The 20,614-nt window shown below is 53.5% G+C and overlaps 1 protein-coding gene across 6 annotated transcripts in view; it reads left to right on the forward strand.

The window, feature by feature from the left end:
• The window catches only part of CLEC16A (C-type lectin domain containing 16A), a 226,635-nt gene extending 215,537 nt beyond the window's left edge, over positions 1-11,098 (forward strand). For 4 of the 6 annotated variants that reach the window (XM_037742517.1, XM_017539971.1, XM_037742516.1 and 1 more), the window contains one exon: positions 7,372-11,098. In XM_037742517.1, the coding sequence (XP_037598445.1) occupies positions 7,372-7,727 (356 nt within the window). In that variant the 3' untranslated portion in view covers positions 7,728-11,098. Of the gene's footprint in view, positions 1-3,246; positions 3,371-7,371 lie in introns of all 6 variants that reach the window. The other 2 variants (XM_017539972.1, XM_017539970.2) reach the window with 2 other exon arrangements.
• Positions 11,099-20,614: the final 9,516 nt, after the last annotated feature.

Consider the following 20,614-nt stretch of genomic DNA (forward strand, 5'->3'; position numbering starts at 1 on the left):
AGAGATGGGGTTTCACCATGTTGGCCAGGCTGGTCTCGAACTCCTGACCCCAAGTGATCTGCCCGTCTCAGCCTCCCAGAGTGCTGGGATTACAGGCACGACCATCATGCCTGGCCCGCCTTTGCCGTTGAAAGCACACTTTGCATGTCCAGGGGCTTGGCTGGGAAATTGCATGAGACATGCCATCTCCCAGGTGATGAGACAAACCCAGTTTTCCATGGCTCTGGCATGTGGTTTTGAACACTTGAATTGTTCAAGGGTGTTAAAAGCTGGGAGTGCTCTCTGCGCTATTTTGACAGTTGTGGCCCAGGCACATGGGCTCCTGCTGTAGCCACCACAGGGCCCTCTCTGTGCACCTGCTGTGTGGCGTCCCAGTAGACACTCCTCCTGAAGTTGCGCCCACCTGTGCCATACACCATGCTTGTAAGCACTTCATAGATGTCCCCTTGTCAAATCCTGCCACACTCCACCTCACACTCTACAGTAGAAAACACAGGGGCCCAGAAAGGCGGTGCAACTTGGCCCAGAGGATGCAGCTAGCCAGCAGAGGAGCCAAGATCTGAAGCCTAGCCTTGGCAACCCTAAAGCCCACGTTCCACCTTCTGAAACAGCTAGCAGAATAGCCAATGCAGTTCCCAAGACTGTCTCAGGCACCTCCAAGGTGTCCCAGAGACCCGGGCCCCAGTCTGGATCCTGGTTGGAGGCAGCCCACAAAGTGCATTCCTCCTTCCAACGTTCATGGCTGCTCTAGGGCCCACATGAAAAGTCACGGCCCTACTCATGAAGGCCTGGTAACATGTGCGGCCCCAGCCAGCAGAAGGCTGGGTGGTGTGCACCCCTGTGGGAGGAAGGCCCGGTGCTTTCCTCATATCAGCAGCAAAATGGACCCCAGTGGGCCCACGTGGGTTCATCCCACATGAGGCAGTCAAACCGGCTAATGCTAAATTGGGTTTTCTGCCTCTACCCTGTGTCCAGCTCAGAGGACCTTAGGCTTCCTGCCTAGGTTTGAAAACACCCCGTTTATCCCAAATACACGTGCTCAGCTTCCCACGGGGACTTCAGGCTGGCTCCCAGGGTTAGGCTTACACTGTCCTCTTGGTTTTGTGGACTTGAGACCTGATCTAAGAGGTCTTTCTGCCCACCCAGCCCACACGTGGCCTTCCATTCTCTTAGTGGCTCATCTCCCTGGATCTTGTCTTTCCTGGGTTTGGGCACCCCAGTCCCTGTCCCCCTGAAGTATCTTTTTCTAAGCAAGCAGGATGAGGATGATTAGGATAAGTCCCTGTTATGCGCAGCATTCAGGATGCAGTGTGGCAAAAACTGTGATCTTGCAGGCAGGTGGGGTGGCTGAGGCCCGTCAGGTAGCCACCCAGACAGATATATAGTTACAAACAGTGACAAAGGAAAGGTGCAACAGGCCCCGACGGCCGATGCAGAACAGCTGCAGGAGGCTCCCAGAGGTAGCATTGCTGGAGTTGACAGCTCGGGGGCAAGGGGTTGGCTAGGCCCTGGTCCTTTGGGTGTCACGTGAGTCCACCAGGGCCCAAAACCACAATCTCCTGGAGACCAGTGGATTCCTTTTGCCCATCTCCCTGGGGTCTGCCTGTACATTCTGTCTTCCCAAATGCAGACAGGCCATGGGCAGGGGGAGGGCACCTTTGAGGAAGTCCCCACCCAAGCTCGTCACGGCCACAGCCTGTGGCTTAGCAGTAGCTTCAGTACCAGCACAGGCAAGGGCCTCTCATCCAGAAAGGGAAAGGGGACAGGGGACAGCCCTGAGGGGTTGCTGGCTCTCTGGTTCCTTCTGCATGTAACACCTGCTTCTGAGCCTCCTTCGCATACCAGAGGCAGAGCCATGGGTGCCCTGGAGTGGCTGTTTCAGTGCTGGCTCCAGATTGAAGGGAGGGTGGCAGGCACCTGTGATCCCAGCTACTCAGGAGGCTGAGGCATGAACCCACAAAGCCAAGGTTGCAGTGAGCCGAGATCGCACCGCTGCACTCCAACCTCGGCAACAGAGTGAGACTCTGTCTCAAAACAAACAAAACCACATTGGGTTATGAGCTATGGCCTCCTGATTGTCCCCTGGGGTTTCATAGAAAGAAAGATGGTCTGGCTGCCGTCGGCGCCCCAGTGCACAAAGCCTCCCCACCTTCCCTCCCATCCGGACTCACCCCTGTGCCTGGTCCGAATGAGCCCCGTTCACCCCAACACACCTCCCTTTGCGCCAACTGAGAGTCAGATGGCCCAAAACCCACTCGCATGCCACTGACCTTGGTAACTACTGTGTCACTGGAGTTTTAAGGACAGAAACCCCAAGTAAGAAGTATTCCTTTTTCTCCTGTTTTCTCTGTGGCATCATCCTTTTTTATTGTGGTAACATATGCCTAACAAACTTTACCATTTTCACCGTTTTTCAGTGTGTAGTCCAGTGGCATCTAAGGACCTTCACAGTGTAGTGCTCTATGATGTCACTTTCAAGCTGTGCGCTCACCTGTCTTCATCTCTGAGAGTGTGGTTCCTCCCTTCGCAGTGAGATGCTCCTGACGTTTTTTGTTTCAGCCAATTAGAAGCACTGCTGGACCACCTGGCGACTGGTCTCAGCTTTCCTGCTGTGGTTCAGTCTTGGTTTTCAAAGGCATGGGTCACCAAGTTGCTGCCCAGGGAGGTGGCTGAGGGAGAGGCTCGTGGAATGCCTCGAGAATCTGAACTTTCCCAGGACCCAGTGCTGTGCTGTTGGCGTCAGCGTGTGACACCAGGAACCTCCGCGCATGGGGTCAGAAATCTGCTTGATGCACTTAGCTGGTTGGATGCCAGTTCTCCAGCCACACACCCTGCCCTCCTCACGCTGTCCTGGGGATGCAGGGTTTTCGTGTCCTAACTCCTGGGCCACGTCTAAAACTGACAGGTGATTCTGTTCTTCCTTCCCCATGGCTTCCGACCAAGACCAGATGTGGATGAACCCATCTTTCCTTTCTAACAGGACCCCACCTCTCTGTCCCTACCCCGATTCAGCCGCACGAGTGAACAGTTTGGTTCTGAGCGATCCTGACCCTGCCTCATCCTGGGGGTGGCATAGGGGGTGTCTTCTCTGCATGGAGGGCCAGTGCCCCACGCACTGGTGGCCACGACCCTCGCCCCTCATCAGTGCTCAGCGTCCGCTACTGCTCTGTGTCCCCTCTCTCCGTGTTGCCTCTGCCGTCCATTGTAAAAGGCTTTCTATGATCTGTCGCTGTGTTTTCCCTCTAGTCAGGAGTGGCAGGAAAGGACGCCGGCGAGTGTTCAGCCTGTCGGAGGCCGACAGTCATGGCGGCCACTGGGTTTAGTGCTCCGAACGGCGGCTGCCACGGCACCTCACGCACAGTCAATTCAGGCAGGTCTCCCCTGTGAGCCGCTCGGGCCGCGACGTCCACTCGCCACGCTGCGTTTCCACAGTCGGCAGGGTCCGTGCTGGCAAGGTGGGCCAAGCTGGGTCTGAGCACAGAGCCATTTGCCAAGGCGGCACTTCCTCAGTTTCCCCCAAAGGTGGCTCTCCCTGCTCCCTTTCTGGCCTCACCTCATCTGAAGACCAGATCCCCTGCCCTTGACCTTCATGGCGGTCCTTCTGAGCCAGGCGTGTGCAGCCTCGAAACGCTGCCCTTCCCTATGAAGTGTGCACCAGCATCAGACTCGGCCGGGTCAGAAGCAGATGCTCCCGCCAAATCCCCCAGGGGTCCCCCCAGTTTAGGCCACGAGGGTTGGGCGGCAGTTGGCTGGCGAAGTGAGAATTTGTAAAACGCAACCAAGAAGTCTCCTTGTTTCTTTTTTCTTTTCCTTTCTCCCCCTGGCCTTGCTCAAAGATCAGTGACAAATTCAGTCTCATTCCGGCCAGAGGCCAAGAGCCATTTCCCTCATAGATGCACAGATGGATGTCACCCCACCATCTCCCTTTCTGAGTAGCGCCCACATAGCGGTGAGGCTTGTCCGTGGGCCACCACCCAGCAGCCTGGCTCGCTTTTGGGCCCCCTCTGCTTCCTCCCTGCCGTGACGCTTCTCTGGCTTCTGATGCACTTGTTCGCTGGGAACCTTCTGCCTTCTTTTGTGTTGAAAGCTTATTCTCTGTGAGCTTTGCTCTCCGCTTGTTCTACAAGTACCAACCTTTTCTTCCTCACAACACTCAGCCCCACCTTTCCCAGCCCTTTGCTGGAAATCACCATTTGCTTGACCAGGATGTATTGAGGCCCCGCCCCAGACCTGCAGATGAGCTTCTCAGGTGCCGGCTAAGCACATGGGAGACCTGCTGCCTTGGCATTCTCACAGGCCACGGCCCTGGGAAGTCTGTCCACTGCTCGTGGAAATGTGGCCTTCCTGAACATCCCATTCCCCCCTCGGCTCTGCCTCCTCAGCCGTGGCCAGGAAGTCAGACTTTTCTCCAAACCCCTCATTTCCTGGGCCTGGCCTCAGCGTGTGGCTCTGTAGTCCAAAAACACCAGCAGGCACAAAGCAAGGCTTCACCAGTCACTTCTGCAGCTCAACACTTGACCAGAAAAAAACACGTTCTCACTTGGGAATATTCCCCTCGGTGAAAACCTGGCAGAGTTCTCCTTTTTCACCTCCCTTGGTTGGATACATTTGTAGATCAAGTTCAGGAAGCACTTCTTAGTTAAACAACAAGGCCATGTCGTAGGTGATTGGTAAGAAGAGGTTCTTTTTTTCCAATTAAAAAGAGGTTACTTTTAGGGGAAAAACCAACCCCTTTAATAAAAATTGTTGGTCTTTTTCCTGAAGAAGAAATCAGCTCTGTGCACATGCTATTGTTAGTTGGTTTGCTCTTTTTGATATATTTGCCTGCAATGTTTCCACATTCCTGATTATTCTAATCACCAAATACCCCATTAAGGAGCAGGGAAAGAAGTTTGCCAGCTTTTTTGAATATCTGCATGCAAATGCACACTTGAGCAAAGAGGGAAAACACTTGATAGAAATGTTAAGACAACACGAGGGAAACACTTGGCCACCCTGTCTCCAGATGGTAGGGCAGTGCCATTTGCGGAATTAGTCATTTCTAAACCGCCTCCTCAGCAGTGAAACTTATGTGTGGATCCACATGTGTGAGAGTTCGTCATAGATCCGCTCATGCCCATTTGAAGCAAGGGCAGAGGCCACCAGAGCAGGTAAGCCCTGCTCAGAGAACCACAGGTTCTAAGAAACAGCAGGCAGATCGTGCTAGGTCAGGGCACACGCCTCAGCTGAAACCAGCCCAGCAGCACGAGGCATCCTTACTGAGTGGAGCAAATTAGTTGAAATTCAAAGAAACCAGAATTCACACGTAGTTTACTCAGCATTTCTGGGCTTAGATCACACCTCAAATCACTTTTTCCACTAGTGCTTACTGATCCCCATTGCCACCCTCCCAGAGTGAGGGCAGACCCAAAGCCTCCTGCAGTGTTTCCTCTGAATCTTCTCTCTTTTTTAAAAAGGTCTTAGAAATACATTAATTGGGCTGGGCAAGGTGGCTCACACCTGTGCACAACCCAGCACTTTGAGAGGCCAAGGCAGAAGGATTGCTTATGCCCAGGAGTTCCATATCAGCCTGGGCAACATAATGAGACCCTCCCTCTACAAAAAAATTTAAAAATTAGCCAGGTGTGGTGGTACAGGCCTGTAGTCCCAGCTACTCAGGAGGCTGAGGCAAGAGGATCACTTGAGCCCAGCAGGTTGAGCCTGCAGTGAGCTATGATCATGCCACTACACTCCAGTCTGGGTGACAGAGTGAGACCCTGTCTGAAAAAAACAAAAGAAATGAGATGAATTGGGACCTTTTAGAGTTCATCTTGCCCAGAGTCTTGTGGGAAGAAATGCTGGTGTGGCTTTCAGATCCAGTCTGTCTCTTGTGCTGTCGCTCCATGATGGGGGCTCTCTTCCTCCCCTTCGCTTTCTACAGACTGCCTGCTTTTATTTCGTTCGTTTTTCCATTCTTTTGCTTTATGTTCCGTTTGCTGTTCTGTTTTATTTTGGCCTGACTTAAAAGAGAAAATTAAAAACTAAACTGAAATCACATTGAACAACAAAAAAAAAAAAGTCTACCATCCTTCCCAAGCCCCAGGGTGCTGTCAGACTCTTAGCTCCATAGAGCGTGGGCGGCACCTCTTGCCATGGCCGGTGACCCCCAGCTCTGTGCAAATGAGAATTTGCTCTCCAAGCGGGATGCCCACTGTCTTCCTCTCAGTGTTTTTAAACACCTGCCATCTGAAGTGCTGGAAGGTGTTTTCCACAGTGAATTTCAGCTGTATCTGGTGTTTCTGTCCAGGCAGACTCATCACTGGAAGGCAAATGAGCCAGCATGTGTCTGTAGGATTTTGAAAAGCACCAAGGGCCGGGCCCAGTGGCTCACGCCTGTAATCCCAGCACTTTGGGAGGCCGAGGTGGGCGACTCTCTTGAGGTCGGGAGTTTGAGACCAGCCTGGCCAATATTGCAAATCTCCGTCTCTACTAAAAATACAAAAATTAGCCGGGTATGGTGGCATGCGCCTATAATCCCAGCTACTCGGAGGCTGAGGCATGAGAATCACTTGACCCTGGGGGCTGAGGTATGAGAATCACTTGACCCCGGGAGGTGGAGGTTGCAGTGAGCCAAGATCATGCCACTGCACTCCAGCCTGGGTAACAGAGTGAGACTCTTCCTCAAAAAAAAAAAAAAAGCACCGAGAAAAAAAATTGCTGCTGCAAGAATAACTGCCTTCGTCCTGGTGTGGTTTCTCAGTGGCCCCCTTCAGGAAGCTTGGGACAGTAATGGCCTGAGTAACCACAGCAGCCCCTTTTTGGGTGCTAGCTCAGCACTTTGAGGAGGAGGAGGAGAAGACAGGCCAAGGTTTTGTTTTGGTTTTGCAAACTGAAAAGTTCTACAGAATTTCCTTTTTTTTTTTTTTTTTTTCCAATATTGCAGTGGGTTCCCTCTTGGGTAAATGCCATCAAATGTATGCTCTGGACATGGCCTGACGATACAAGCACACCCAAGCGCATTTATTTTCTAAACAAGTATTTCTTATCAGACAGGTCTGAGATTTGCCCGCACATAAAGCCTGTCAGCCCCGTCCCTGCACCTGGGAACTGTTTTTTGATCCACGTGCTGATTTTGCATAGGCCCTGAATTTTCCCCTCATATCACAAGTCAGGATAACCGTGGGCCCTGTCGCACCCCAGGCCTAGGTCAGACTGGGTTTCACAGGTTCTCTGTCCCCAGAAGGAGTGGGAGGAGCCATGCTGAGCCCTCACGCCAGCCAGCCACCTCCCACCCAGCTCTCCAGGGCCACAGTTCAGGACAGGAGCAGAGGGCACAGCATGAGGGGTGTCTCAAGAGCTCAGTGTGTTTTCGGTTTTTCTCCCCCGATCCAGATGCCCCCACGACTCCAGAACTGCCTCAACCTCACCTTCCTGATCAGTTGGTGATCGCCAGCGAAACAGAAGTAGACTCCAGGCCCAGCAAGAACGTGGCCAGGAGCGCAGCCGTGGAGACAGCCAGCCTGTCCCCCAGCCTCGTCCCTGCCCAGCAGCCCACCATCTCCCTGCTCTGCGAGGACGCGGCCGACACGCTGAGCGTCGAGTCTCTGACCCTCGTCCCCCCCGTCGACCCCCACAGCCTCCGCAGCCTCACCGGCATTTCCCCGCTGCCTACACCGGCTGCCACCTGCACGGACCCCCTGGGCGAAGAGGCTGCATGTGCCGAGCCTGTGGGCCCCACCGAGGACTGAGTCAGCACCAGGGCCTCCCTTTGTGTGGCCCCGCTGGTAGGGACCCCCAGTGCCGCTGACTGGCGAGACACACTGGAAGCACCCACAGTTCTCTGCAGCCCCCAGCAGCTGTCTCAGCCACCTATCCCTGCACTCCCTTGAATGGGAAGAAGGCCATGTTGCCCTTCCATTTCTTTTTCACTTTGTGTCTCTTCACGTGCAGGCTGGGACCCGTGGAGACATCCCGACGAATGGAGATGACTGCACCGGCCACCTCAGGGAGCTGCCTGGGCTCCGTGTCTCTGAGCCCCAGGTGGCAGGAGCCACCGGCCCCTCTTCCTTCCTCCACGTGGCTTCTGTGTCACCAGCCCCAGTGTGCGCAGAAGAACTGGACCAAGTCACTGTAGGTAGAAATTTGTGGCAAAGCAGACTTAGATAAACTTCTCCTTTGGATATTTATTTCCGCTTTTGGCAGCAGGTGAACGTTTATTTTTAAAACTTCTATTTAAAAAAAAAAAGTCCAAAAACATCAACAGTAAGATTTGATGTCCTGTTAAAAGTGTAAGAATACAGTGAAGATTTCATTATCATTTACACTGGACCTTTCCCGATGTTTTGTTTTAAAGTTCTTAGTGTGGCTTTTTCCATTTATTTAAGTGATTCTTATTTCTTTGTTATTCACTAACTCTGCAAGCCTGTGGAATGATAAAGTACCTTCCTGGAATGTTTAGATTATTTTTTAAACAAAAACAAGGGAGATACACATATTCTCAGGTACACACAGAGCTGAGAGGGCTGAGAGCTTTTCTGCCATAGCAGCCAAGAGGCCTCCCATTGTGGAAAGATTTCTCCAGGAAAGGGGAGAATGTAGCCAGCTCCCCACTCAGGATGCTTCCTCATTTCTCTTCACCAAAACCAAACAGAGACGGCTTCCAGCATCTTCTTCAGTGTTGCCACCTCTAAGAAAGGACCGCTTGGGACCGTGAGGACTCCGGACCCTGTGGCAATGATGAAAATCAAAAGAAGCCGCCCTCAGCATCACCTGCCACTCAAATTGCGTCTGCCCATGTGCGCCGAGAGATGGCCCAGAGCCAGTTCCCACCCCAACTGCAAGGGCATGGTGTCCCCAGAGCTCTGAGTCTGTCACTCTCCCTCTCTGCTACTCCTCCTGGTCTGAAAATTAAGACCCCATGGTTTCCTCCCCAATTGTGGCTGGGTGTACGCAGGCAAGGACCTGGATGCATCAGACCCAGCACGCAAGATGTTCCTTTCTACTCAGCCAGCTTGGGAGCACGACACAGCACTCACAGCCCGGGCCGCAGTTCACCCTCCCCAGATCTTTCAAGGCCAGCAGCCCCTCACCTCTCTGATCACGGATGAGACCTTCCACGGCTTTCCTCCAGACCTGCAGATGTGCCATACGCAGGAATGTTAGATGTCTGCCGGAGCCTGGCCGTGGCGTAGCCTCGGGAGACGCACTGAGATCTTGCCACCTGCCTTTTAGAGGAACACAGTCCCTGTCCTCGGCCAAGCCAGCTGTCCTAGCAAGGCCTGCCAAGGGCAGTTTTCAACCTCCTGAAGGAAACACAGTCCTGCTGAGGAGGGGGAGTGGCACCCATGGGGACAGGTCTCAGTCATCAGAAGCCCTCCGGGTAGCTGTGTCCACCCAGCTTTCACGGCTGCAGGCACAAGGACCTTTGCTTCAGTAGAGAAAAGACATCACTAAGAAAGGGCCCCTGGGCAGAAACCTCAAGGAAAGACAAGCCGCGACCACCATGGCCATCTGCAGAGTCCTGCAAAGAGAAGGAAGACAGACCAGGACAGGGGAAGACCATCATGGGGAGAAGGACCACAGTATCAGGAGACGGGGCACCCCATGCCCTGCAGGCTGCCTGTCTGTTACTTGATTTTTGTAAGAGCAAGAGGGGTGGGGAGGATCGGGTTGGCCCTGGCTGGAGTTGGCCAGCCCCCTAGACGCACACTTCTGGTTTTGAAATGACTCCGTCTTTGGGGCAGGAGAAACTAGAGAAGGCAAGTGGCTGCCCCACCCAAGGCGTGACCAGAAGGAACAGCCTGCACCTCACTCCACGCCACATCGGTGGGCCACCAGCCTGCCGTCAGCTGGTGACCACTGAGTACCGGAGGGGAGAGGTCTTGGCCAGGGCCGGACAGCATGCCCAGGAGGACCAGGGGAGAGTAAGACACTGCTTGGGACAGGGCTTCTACCCTGCATCCCTGGCCAAGGACAGGACAGTCCCCTGTGAGGGCTCAAAGGGTCACTCTCCGGGCCTCTTTCAGCTGTAGCTGATGACTTGCCTCTGGGGGAGACCTCCAGGTCTGTGGGGTGGGGGTTTCCGATAACCAGGGCTCCCAGAAGCTTTGCTTATGTAGGAGGTCTGGGAGCCCACTGGAGCCCACCAGCCGTTTTGCCCACCTCACGCAGGTCTCAGTGGCAGTGGACACAGCTGTGTCTTCAGGAGCTTCCTGCAAACGTAATCGCCGGGGCGCTCCCAGACAGGCCAGTCCAGACAGGACATGCTGGATCCCTGGCACCCGGCAGCCAGGGGAAGAGCCAAGAGTCTGGGAGGGCCCACAGCGGGAGCTGGGGCTTCTGACACTCAGGTCATAGCCTCAGATGTCTGAGGTCAGCCCCGACAGACCCATCAGGCCCTGGTCCACCCTTCCCCCATGCACCATCCAGCTACGTTTGCCAAGTCAGGGAGCACGGCTGGCTCCAGGAACTCCCAAACCTTGGCTTTGAAAGTTGCTGTGGAGATGTGCTCGTCCCTTTCTGGACATTGGAAATGCCTGTCCCAGCAGGTCAGATGAGGCCAGCTCAGGCACTCCCCCAGGCAGGAAGGGCCAGCCTCCGCTGTGGCATGGAGTTGGGAGGAGGGGCCCCCATGAGCAGCTACCTTCCCAGCCTGGTTCTTCTCCCAGAGCCTCAGCAGCCTCCCACCACTCAGACACGTGAGTTCACAAGCAACCCAAAGAGCAGGTCAAGAAACGCAGCCCTGCCAGATGCGTGCTAGATTCCTCTAAGGCCTCTGAGATGCCCAGTTTTTTAAAAAAGGCATGGGGTAAACTGATTTTGATCTTCTTGTCTGGACAAAGTAAATCTGAAACATTTAATGTAGTCATCTTGACATTGGGCATACACTGTACGAATTCCTTACGTTTCCTGGAGCTCAAAATATGTAAATAATTTTTGTCCCAGTGAGGAGCGATGGTTGGAAAACCTCGATGCCTCTGAACCTCGGGACGGCTCTAGGGAAGTACCTGCTTTCGCCAGCGTGACTCATGTTTCGTGGGTACTGAACACAGGGGTGGAAATTAAAACTGGAACTTCTTTGTAAATTCAAACTTGGCAATAAAAGAAACAAAGTTACCAAGAATGTAGTGTGCTGCTCCTGGGGGCTGTGGCAGGAGGCAGTGGCCTGACATAGGGAAAGGTTCCCAGCCGGTGACCCCTCATCCAGGCACAGCTGCTTGCCGGGGGTGTGGTGGCTGGAGCCCCTCCCTCTCCTTCCTCCTGAAGCTAGATTCCCTCCCATCCCCAGGTTCCTAACAGGTTGTCAGGGCTCGAGGCTCATACTAACTGGAGAACTGAGAATAACTGCTCAGGGGCAGTCGACCCCATCAGGAGTGTCCCCTCCCCACCCCTGCCGGATGTGGTCCACATTCTGCATCTCTTCCCTGTTGGGTAGGTGGCTGTCCATCCAAGCCTCAGGCTCTGCATCTGTGGAGTGGGACAGCCAAGCCCTCCCTCGCAGGACAAGCGTAGCGAGCAGCCACATTGTTGCCAGGCCGGGCCGAGGGAAGCAGGAAGACGCCCCACCGAGGACAGAGGCAGGTGAAGTGCTGGGCCGGGCGTGACTCGGAAACTCCGACATGCACCTGCGTGAAACCCAGAAATCCCTGGAAACGGGATCACAGGTTCTCAAAGTCGGACGATCCGGCATAAACCGTACCCAGAAATGACCGGGAACTTCTGGGTCTTGAGAGCAAAACCGAGTAGGGAAAGAATGAACATGGAACCCCTCCCCCCACCGCATCCCAAGGGTTGCGGCTCTGCCAAGAGAAGGAGGAAGGTGCTGCCCTCCCATGCCCCAGTCTCACCCGGTCTCAGGCCTCATGGGCACCTGGGCATTTACGTGTCGGAGACCTGATGGGTGAAAGCTCCTCCCTCCTTGCATTCCCAGCCCATATTCAAACCCAGGGGTTGCCTGGGGCTGGATGAGAGGCCAGGGCCAAGTCTCTGGTGTCCCCAGAGCATGTCTGTGTCCCCTGCGCTGCGGTTGAAAGTGACCTGTGTGACCGGCTGCTGTCTGTTTTCCCCTCCCCTCGGTAGCCATGACTCGAGGCCTGGCAGGGTCCAGTGGATATGCCCACCAGGCCCAGAACGTCCTGACTCCAGCCAGAGGGAGGGGCCAGCGAGGGCAGGTGGCAGCGTCCTGCCTGCAGGTGACCTCTAGGGGAAGACCGACTGCTGGCCAGCCAGCTGCTGGAAACCCCCTTCCCCTCCTGTCCTGCTGCTCTGTGCCACTTCATGGCAGTGGGAAAAAACCCTTAACGTCTAAAGTGCTGTTCTCCAAAGGAAAGTTGCTTCTGAATAATCACTCATGGGGCTGGGCGCAGAAGGGGCTTCCTGGCAATTCACTCAAGGCTGCCGATGGGCAGCGTGAAGCTCCCCTGCCTTCTACAGGCCCCAGAGCTCCTGGCCCTGCTCTAGCCCTGGGTCTACCCACCCCACTTAGAGACCAGCCACCTGGGCTTCCAGGCCATGCCCCTGTGCTGGGGCCTAGCCTGCTCTGCCTGCCCCTGCGGCCATGACACTGCCTGGCTCAGTCTGACTTCCGGAGGGCAGCAGGTACCCCTTGAACACATGTCTGCCTGTCACCTCCACTGTCGCTTCCTTGCTTTTTTTTTTTTTTTTTTTTTGAGACAGAGTCTTGCTCTGTCGCCAGGCACCAGGTTGTAGTGCAGTGGCGCTTGGTGTTCCTCATCCCATGAGTGAGTCACTCCAGTCCCTTCCTCTGTCCCCACAGCACTTTCTTCCCCATGTCTGTGTCAAATCCCCCTCTCTTTTCTCTTGTAAGGACAGCAGTATTTAGGGCCCACCCTGATCAATGGTGATCGTATCTCAAGAGCCTTCATTTCCTCTGCAGAGACCCTGTTTCTAAAGAAGGTCACATTCACAGGGACCAGGTTTAGGACAGGGACATCTTTTTAGAGGGGTCACCATTCAACCCATTGCCCTTGCCAGAAATTCAAGAGAACATAAAAACATGCAGTAGAAGCAAATCCGTATCACTAAATTTTAGCCAGGTCCTAGCACCTGCCACAGGCTCCAGACCCAGACTTGCCCACTCCCTGTTAATAAGGAGGCCTGTTGCCACCTAGCCAAGATTTTCTCAGTGATAGGATCAGAAGAGCTGACAGGCTGGGCGAGGTGGCTCATGCCTGTAATCCCAGCATTTTGGGAAGTTGAGGTGGGCAGATCATTTGAGGTCAGGGGTTCAAGACCAGCCTGGCCAACGTGGTACAATCCCATCTCTACTAAAAATGCAAAAGTTAACCAGGTGTGTTGGCAGGCACCTGTGGTCCAAGCTACTCGGGAGGCTTAGGCAGGAGAATTGCTGGCACCCAGGAGGCAGAGGTTGCAGTGAGCTGAGATCATGCCATTACACTCCAGCCTGGACCGCAGAGTGAGACCCTGTCTCAAAAAAAAAAAAGGGTGACAGAAGAAAAGAACCACCTCACTTAGGAACTAGGGTATTTAAGTCTGAGTCCTTGTGCCCCTAAATGTTATCCCAGATCAGAGATGCCGCTGTGACACACACACATCACAGGTCACGGTGTGTTGTGAACTGTGGAATTCTTTTTTTTGGAGACAGGTCATGCTCTGTCACCCAGGCTAGAGAGCAGTGATGCAATCATAGTTTACTGCAGCCTCAACCTCCTAGACTCAAACAATCCTCCTGCGTCAGCCTCCCGGGGTAGCTGGGACCACAGGCACATGCCACCACTCCCAGTTAATTTATTAATTTTTTTGTAGAGACAAGGTCTCCTCATTTGCACAGGCTGATGTCAAAATCCTAGACTCAAGCAGTCCTCCCACCTCAGCCTCCCAAAGCACCAAGATGACAGGTGTGAGCCACAGCGCAGAGCCTTGCAATTAGTTTTTCAGTTCTCCTTCTCCGGTAGACTCACCCACAGGCAATGACTGTGTCTAATTTTTACCTGTCCTCTGGGGGCTGGGTGCAGACTCAGGCCAGTGGGCTCTCTGTGCATGCATGATGGATGGATGGATGGATGGATGGATGGATGGATAGATGGAGTGATAGAGTGATAGATGGATGGGGTCATTCTGGGATACAGTCCCAGATTTCCTAAAGCCTGAATTCCATTCATTTCTCCATGCCCATGGCCCTAACCTTCAACCTCTCCCTATGTGTGCTCTCTCTGATGCCTTTGTGACCTTACCAGGGCCAGCCAAAGATCTTCTGGAGAATTTTTCTAGGGCCAGATTGACAAGGGCAGGAGTGTTTGAGGACTTTCCTCTGCCACCATCAGAAATTCTGTGTCCCCCAACCCTCCACAGGTATCTGAGCTGAGACTAAGCTACTGCTGGTATCTCAGTGACCAGCAAGACCTCATGCAAGGTGGAGTAGGTAACAATCCAGGCTTCGGAACTTCTTCCGAGATTCAAATCTCTGCACCAACACTCCCCATTCCTGTGACCTTGAGTACATGGTGAAACCATATGAGGCTCAGTTTCCTCATCTGTAAAATGGGAACCTTCCTGACGGGGTTCTTGCTTGTGTAGATGAAGTGAGGGCAGGTAAACCAAGCACTTGGCACGTAGCCTGGTGCATGCAATTTCAGACAGGGGGTCTTACCCACAGCCCAGCCAGAAAGACAGAGGGGCTTCAAAAACTACCTGTGGCCCAGGCCCCCTCAGGTACACAGAGCCAGCACCTATGGGGTCCAGCTGAGCCCTGGAATTTTTTACGGTCCCCGGCTAATCCTCAGGACAGCCGTGATGGTTCAGTTTATCTGTTGGCCTGACTGGGCTAAGGAGTGCCCAGATAGTGGGCATGACATGATTTCCAGGTGTGACTGGGAGGGTGTTTCTGCAAGACAGTAGAATTTGAGGCAGAGTATAATGGCTCACACCTGTAATCCCAGCACTTTGGGAGGCTGAGGCAGGTGATCACTTGAGGTCAAGAGTTCGAGACCAGCCTGGCCAATATGTTGAAACACTGACTCTATTGAAAATACAGAAATTAGCTGGGTGTGGTGGTGGGTGCCTGTAGTCCCAGTTACTTGGGAGACTGAGGCACAAGAATAGCTTGAACCCAGGATGCAGAGGTCTGCAGTGAGCCGAGACTGGCTGCTGCACTCCAGCCTGGGTGGAAAGCAGAGTGAGACCCTATCTCAAAGATAAAAAAAAAAGAGCCACAGAGTGTGGCATTTGAATCAGTAGAGTGAGTGAAGAAGCTCGCCCTTACCACTGTGGTTGGCCGCCGTCCAATCTATTGAGGGCCGGAATAAAACAAGGAGGAAGAACGGCAAACTTGCCTTCTGCTTGATTCGAGACATCCAACTTCTGCCCTTGCATATCAGTGGCCCTGGCTCTCAGGCCTTCCGCTGGGACTAGAACGACACCACCGGCTTTCCTGGGCTTCCCAGCTTGCAGACGGCAGATTCTGGGACTCCCTAGCCCCCATAATGGCATGAGCCAATTCCCATAATACAGATGGTCCCCAAGTTATAAGGGTTCAACTGAAGGTTTTTTAACTTTATGACAGGTTTATCAAGGTATTAAAGTTGTTTTCAACTTAGGATGGATTAGTTGGAATGTAGCCTCATTATAAATTGAGGGGCATCTGTAAATCTCATTTTTTATTTCACAGGGTCTCACTCTGTCACCCAGACTGGAGTGCAGTGTGGCCAGCAGAGCTCACTGCAGCCTCGAACTCCCAGACTCAAGCGATCCTACCGCCTCAGCCTCCCGAGTAGCTGGGACTGCAGGCGTGCTCCAGCACACTTGGTAATTTCTTATTTTTTGTCTCACTCTGTTGCCCAGGCTGATCTTGAACTCCTGGCCTCAAGCGATCGTCCTGCCTCAGGCTCCCAAAGTGCTTGACTTACAGGCATGAACCACCATGCCCAGCCGGCGAACCTGTATATCTATACCTACCTACCTACCTGTCTGTGTCTCCTGTTGGTTCTGTTTCTCTGAAGAATCCTGACTGATACAGCACCCAATATAAGAAGCCAGCCCCACCCACCTCTGCAGCCCACCCTGGCCACGCCTCACCACTTGCCGTAGCACACAAGCCCTCCGCCCTGTCCTGGAAGACCCCTCACCTCATTTCCCTCCCAGGACCTTAGCACGTGCCTTTCTTCCCTCCAACCCCTCCCCCACCCTGCACCTGCACCCATCCTCTATCCTTATCCTCTGTCCACAGAATCAATGTTACCTTCCAGGGGCTATTCTGACGTCAGGCCCCTGCTTTCCTCCATCAGCAGCTGCCACCTATTTCTTTGCTGGCGTTTGTCACATCTCAAAGGATTTTTGCTTCTTTGCCATCAGCAAAATCTCATGGTTTTTGTTTGGTTTGGGAGCCCCTGATGGCAGAGGCCTGAAAGGAGGTCACAGTGCCACTGGTTTATTCGGGCGATGGCCCTGGGAAGCTGGAGTGGGAGCCGGGAGAGAAGGGCAGGAAGCCAGTAGACAGGGCTCAGCTGGGCTCGTCACCGCCAGACACTGCCGGGGGTGCTTGCTGCTCAGCCTCTCTGGAGCCCCTCTGCAGAGCTGCGTAGGATGAGCCCTGGAACTGGTCCTGGAGGGACAGAAGGCTGGGCTTTTATCCCCCAGCTCTCATGCCCTGTTGGCTGAGGACTGTCCCAGGGCATGGACGTCCTGCTTCCTCCCAGCTGCCCCTCCTGAAGCCAAGGCAGCTCCTGAGTGAGCTCCTCCTTTGCACAGAGAATTGGAGACTCCACAGCCTTGTGGGCTCAGACACTGGTGGGGGCGTAGGGACCTGGAGTGGATGCAGGGAGGTGTTACCAGGCCCCAAACACAGCAGCCACACCCCTCAAACCAGAGGTTACAAATGGGCAGCCCCTGGGCCCAGTGCACCACACCCCCATGTGTTCTGTTTGGACATCAAAGATTTTTTTTTTTTTTTTGAGGTGTTGTCTTGCTTTATCGCTTAGGCTGGAGTGCAATGGCGCGATCTCGGCTCACTGCAACCTCTGCCTACTGGGTTCAGGTGATTCTCCTACCTCAGCCTCCCAAGTAGCTGGGGTCACAGGCATGTGCCACCATACCTGGGTAGTTTTTTGTATTTTTAGTAGAGATGGGGTTTCACCATGTTGGTCAGCTGGTTTCAAACTCCAGACCTCCGGTGATCCACCCGCCTCGGCCTCCCAAAGCGCTGGGATTACAGGCATGAGTTACTGCACCCAGCCCATCAAAGGGCTTTTATTTATTTTATTTTATTTTATTTTATTTTATTTTATTTTATTTTGAGATAGAGTCTCACACTGTCACCCTAGCTGGAGTGCAATGGCACCATCTCAGCTCACTGCAACCTCCCCCTCCTGGGTTCTTGAAATTCTCCTGCCTCGGCCTCCCAAGTAGGTAGGGTTACAGGTGCACACCACCAAACCCGGCTAATTTTTTATATTTTTAGTACAGACAGGGTTTCATTATGTTGGCCAGACTGATCTCAAACTCCTGATCTTGTGATCGACCCACCTCGGCTTCCCAAGTGCTGGGATTGCAGGCATGAGCCACCGCATCTGGCCAAAGGCTTTTTAAAAATATACTGAGCCGAGATTTCAAATGTGGGGGATCTAGAACAAATATCTGGATTCCTGGCTTCTCTTTAAAAATCAGATCTGAGGATCTTGGGCCTGTGTCCACCTGCATAGAAGTACTGAGCAGTCTTTGGGCAGGTGTGGGCTCCCCACCCCTTCAGCTCCCCCAACACCGGGGCCTGGGGGTTGGTGGTTTATACAGTATTTTCTCCTTACTCTGGCCCCTTCACTTCCAGCAGCCCTTTCCCACCCCTGAGTCAGGTACAAGGAGCTCAGAATTTCATTAGCCCAGCCCCTCTGAGAAGACTGAGGCCACCCTCCTGAGCACTCCCCACTGCTACCCACAAGCCCCTTCCCCAAGAAGGCAGCTAAAATATCCAAGTTGTTGCCCTATGGGCCGAGACCCAGGGCCTCCTATCTCTCTCATTCCATTTCCACCCATGTGCCTGCCTGGGCTGCATCCTGGGGACACAGATGTGACCTGAACACAGCCACTGCCCTCACAAAGGAGAGGATCTAACAACAGACAGGCAGACTGTGACTTCCCAGCTGTGGCATATGCATACAGGACACAGAAACTAGCTTCTCCTTTTCCTTATCTGGAAAATAGGTCACTCCCTGGGTTCCCTCTCCCCATGGGCACACCCAGGGGAGGGTAGGAACCACCCCACTTGTTCATTCAATCTCCATGTTGGTTCTGTGGCTCCACTCTGCATCTAGCTCCAGGGCCAGGCTGGGTGTGGCAGGACGGAAGATGGTAAAGCAGCCAGATAGAATGGCTGGGTGCAGTGGCTCACACCTGTAATCCCAGCACTTTAGGGGGCACTGAAGTGTTTTAGGCAAAGAAATGGCATGGCCAGCAAGATGATGTCTGGAGCTGTAAGTGAGGAGTGGTCAGGAGGAGCCCATGGCAGTGGGGACGGGTCACAGCTGAAGTGGGCGACCTGCGACATGTTTAGCAGGTAAAATCGACAGGTTTGGTTGGACTGGCTGCATGGGAGAGGGCAGGTAAAAGACGGCTCTTTGTGACTGGTGAGGCTGGCGGCTTAACAAGTGTCCAGATGAACCATTCCTGTGCGCGGTGTCCGCCCGAGCTGCTGTCACCTCTTCCTTTGCCGGGTTTCATTTTTCTCTTTTGTTGTGTTGCTGACACTGGTTGTCAGAAGGACTGCACAGCTCTGGGGAGGCGATTTGGCAAAGTCTAGAAAAAATAATATTTCCCATAATCTCACCATTAAAGGCCGACCCCTGTGGACACCCTGGCAGATTTCCTTCTAGTCTTTTTTCTATGCAGTTTAGCAACTGAAATAACGAAGTGCGTGTCATTTCATGTCGTGCTTTTGACCCAGCGTGACGTGATATGGCTCATCAATTCTCTATGATCCTGGAAACCCCTTTTTTTTGGTTTGAGTTTTTTTTTTTTTTGAGTCAGAGTCTCACGCTGTTGCCCAGGCTGGAGTATAGTGGCGCCATCTCGGCTCACCGCAACCTCTGCCTCCCTGGTTGAAGCAATTCTCCTGCCTCAGCCTCCTGAGTAGATGAGATTACAGGCGTGCACCACCACACCCGGTTAATTTTTATATTTTTAGTAGAGATAGGGTTTCACCATGTTGCCCAGATTGGCCTCAAATTCCTGGGCCCAAGCAATCTGCCCACCTCAGCCTCCCAAACTCCTGAGATTACAGGTGTGAGTCACTGTGCCTGGCCATGGAAACTCCATTTCTAAAGTGTGTAGCAAGTTTTGCTGCAGGGCATATATCGCTGTGCCTAGCTACCCAGCACCCTCTTGATCTGTCCACATTTTATGTTACCTCCCCAGAAGAGGTTCTGAGCATGGGAATTACCAGATCCTAGAAAGGTCAACCATCTTAAGACTCCTCCCCACTACCAGATGTTGTCCATTTTAAATGTTTCCTGATTTATAACCCAGCTCAGAGTTCACCTCCTCTGAGAAGCCTCCTTGGATGTCCCCTCTCCATCCTCGACATTTCCACAGCCAGAGGCCCACTCCCTCCACTTGTCCCTAGTCCATCCCAGCTACAGGTCTGATGTTCCGAGGCTGAAGTCTTCTCTGAGCCAGGTGAGGCCCCCACTCACCCAGCTTCCCAGCCCCAATCAGCCCACATATTTTGTATCTCTTGTAGATGCTGGGAAGGCTTCTAGCAACCTAGGAGGTCGGTGTCATGCTCTTTTATAGAACAGCAACTGAGACCCGACCAGGGAGGCTGAGCAACTGATCCTGGATCACACAGCTATGAGGCAGTGCTGCTGCAGCTAAAATAGCAACAAAATCTCCTCCATGCCAGGCTTAGCTATGCGATTTCTATGCCTAATCTAAGTTTATCCTCCCTATAACCTTGCCACACTGGTACTATTATTGTCCCCATTTGACTGATGACAAACCCTTGAACCAGGCCCGCCTGGCTCAGAAGCAACAGAGCCTGGGACTTGGGCCCTAAAATCCAAAGTTGGCAGTGCCTTGGGCAGGAGTCCACAAGCCTGGTCCAATGCCCTGGATCTGGCATCCTTTGCCTCTCAGAGAGCAGAGACAGGGCAGCGAAGGACAGAAGAAGCCTCCACCCCACACATGACCAGGGCCAGAGTGGGCCTCGTGCCAGTTCCAGGTGCCAGGGCAAGGCATGTATCCCACCGCCACCCTTGGCTCGCCCTGCAGATTCGCAGGAACTGCTTGGAGCCCGCCCAGCCTCAGAGTCTTCTCTCGAACCCGCTTATCTCCCACACTTATTGACTTGGGGCTTTTCCTGCCAATCTGCCCGAGCAGGAACAGCCCTTTCAGGGCAACCGCTGCCAAAATCCATTGGCACAGCACACCATCTGCCTGGGCCTTGTTGGCATCTGTCACAAGAGGTGGGGACTAGAAAGCCCCACTCTGGGGCTTCTCCCCAGGAGACTTCAATGGGTTGGGAGGGAAGGCTTGGCTTCCCCCAGGACTTGAACATTTATTCAGCAAAACTTGGCTGGACGCAGTGGCTCATGCCTGTAATCCCAGCACTTTTGGGAGGCTGAGGGGGGAGGGTCACTTGAGCCCAAGAGTTTGAGACTAGCTTGACTAA

This window comes from Cebus imitator, unplaced genomic scaffold, assembly GCF_001604975.1.
Source record: "Cebus imitator isolate Cc_AM_T3 unplaced genomic scaffold, Cebus_imitator-1.0 Scaffold122, whole genome shotgun sequence".
In the NCBI taxonomy this organism is placed as follows: Eukaryota; Metazoa; Chordata; class Mammalia; order Primates; family Cebidae; genus Cebus; species Cebus imitator.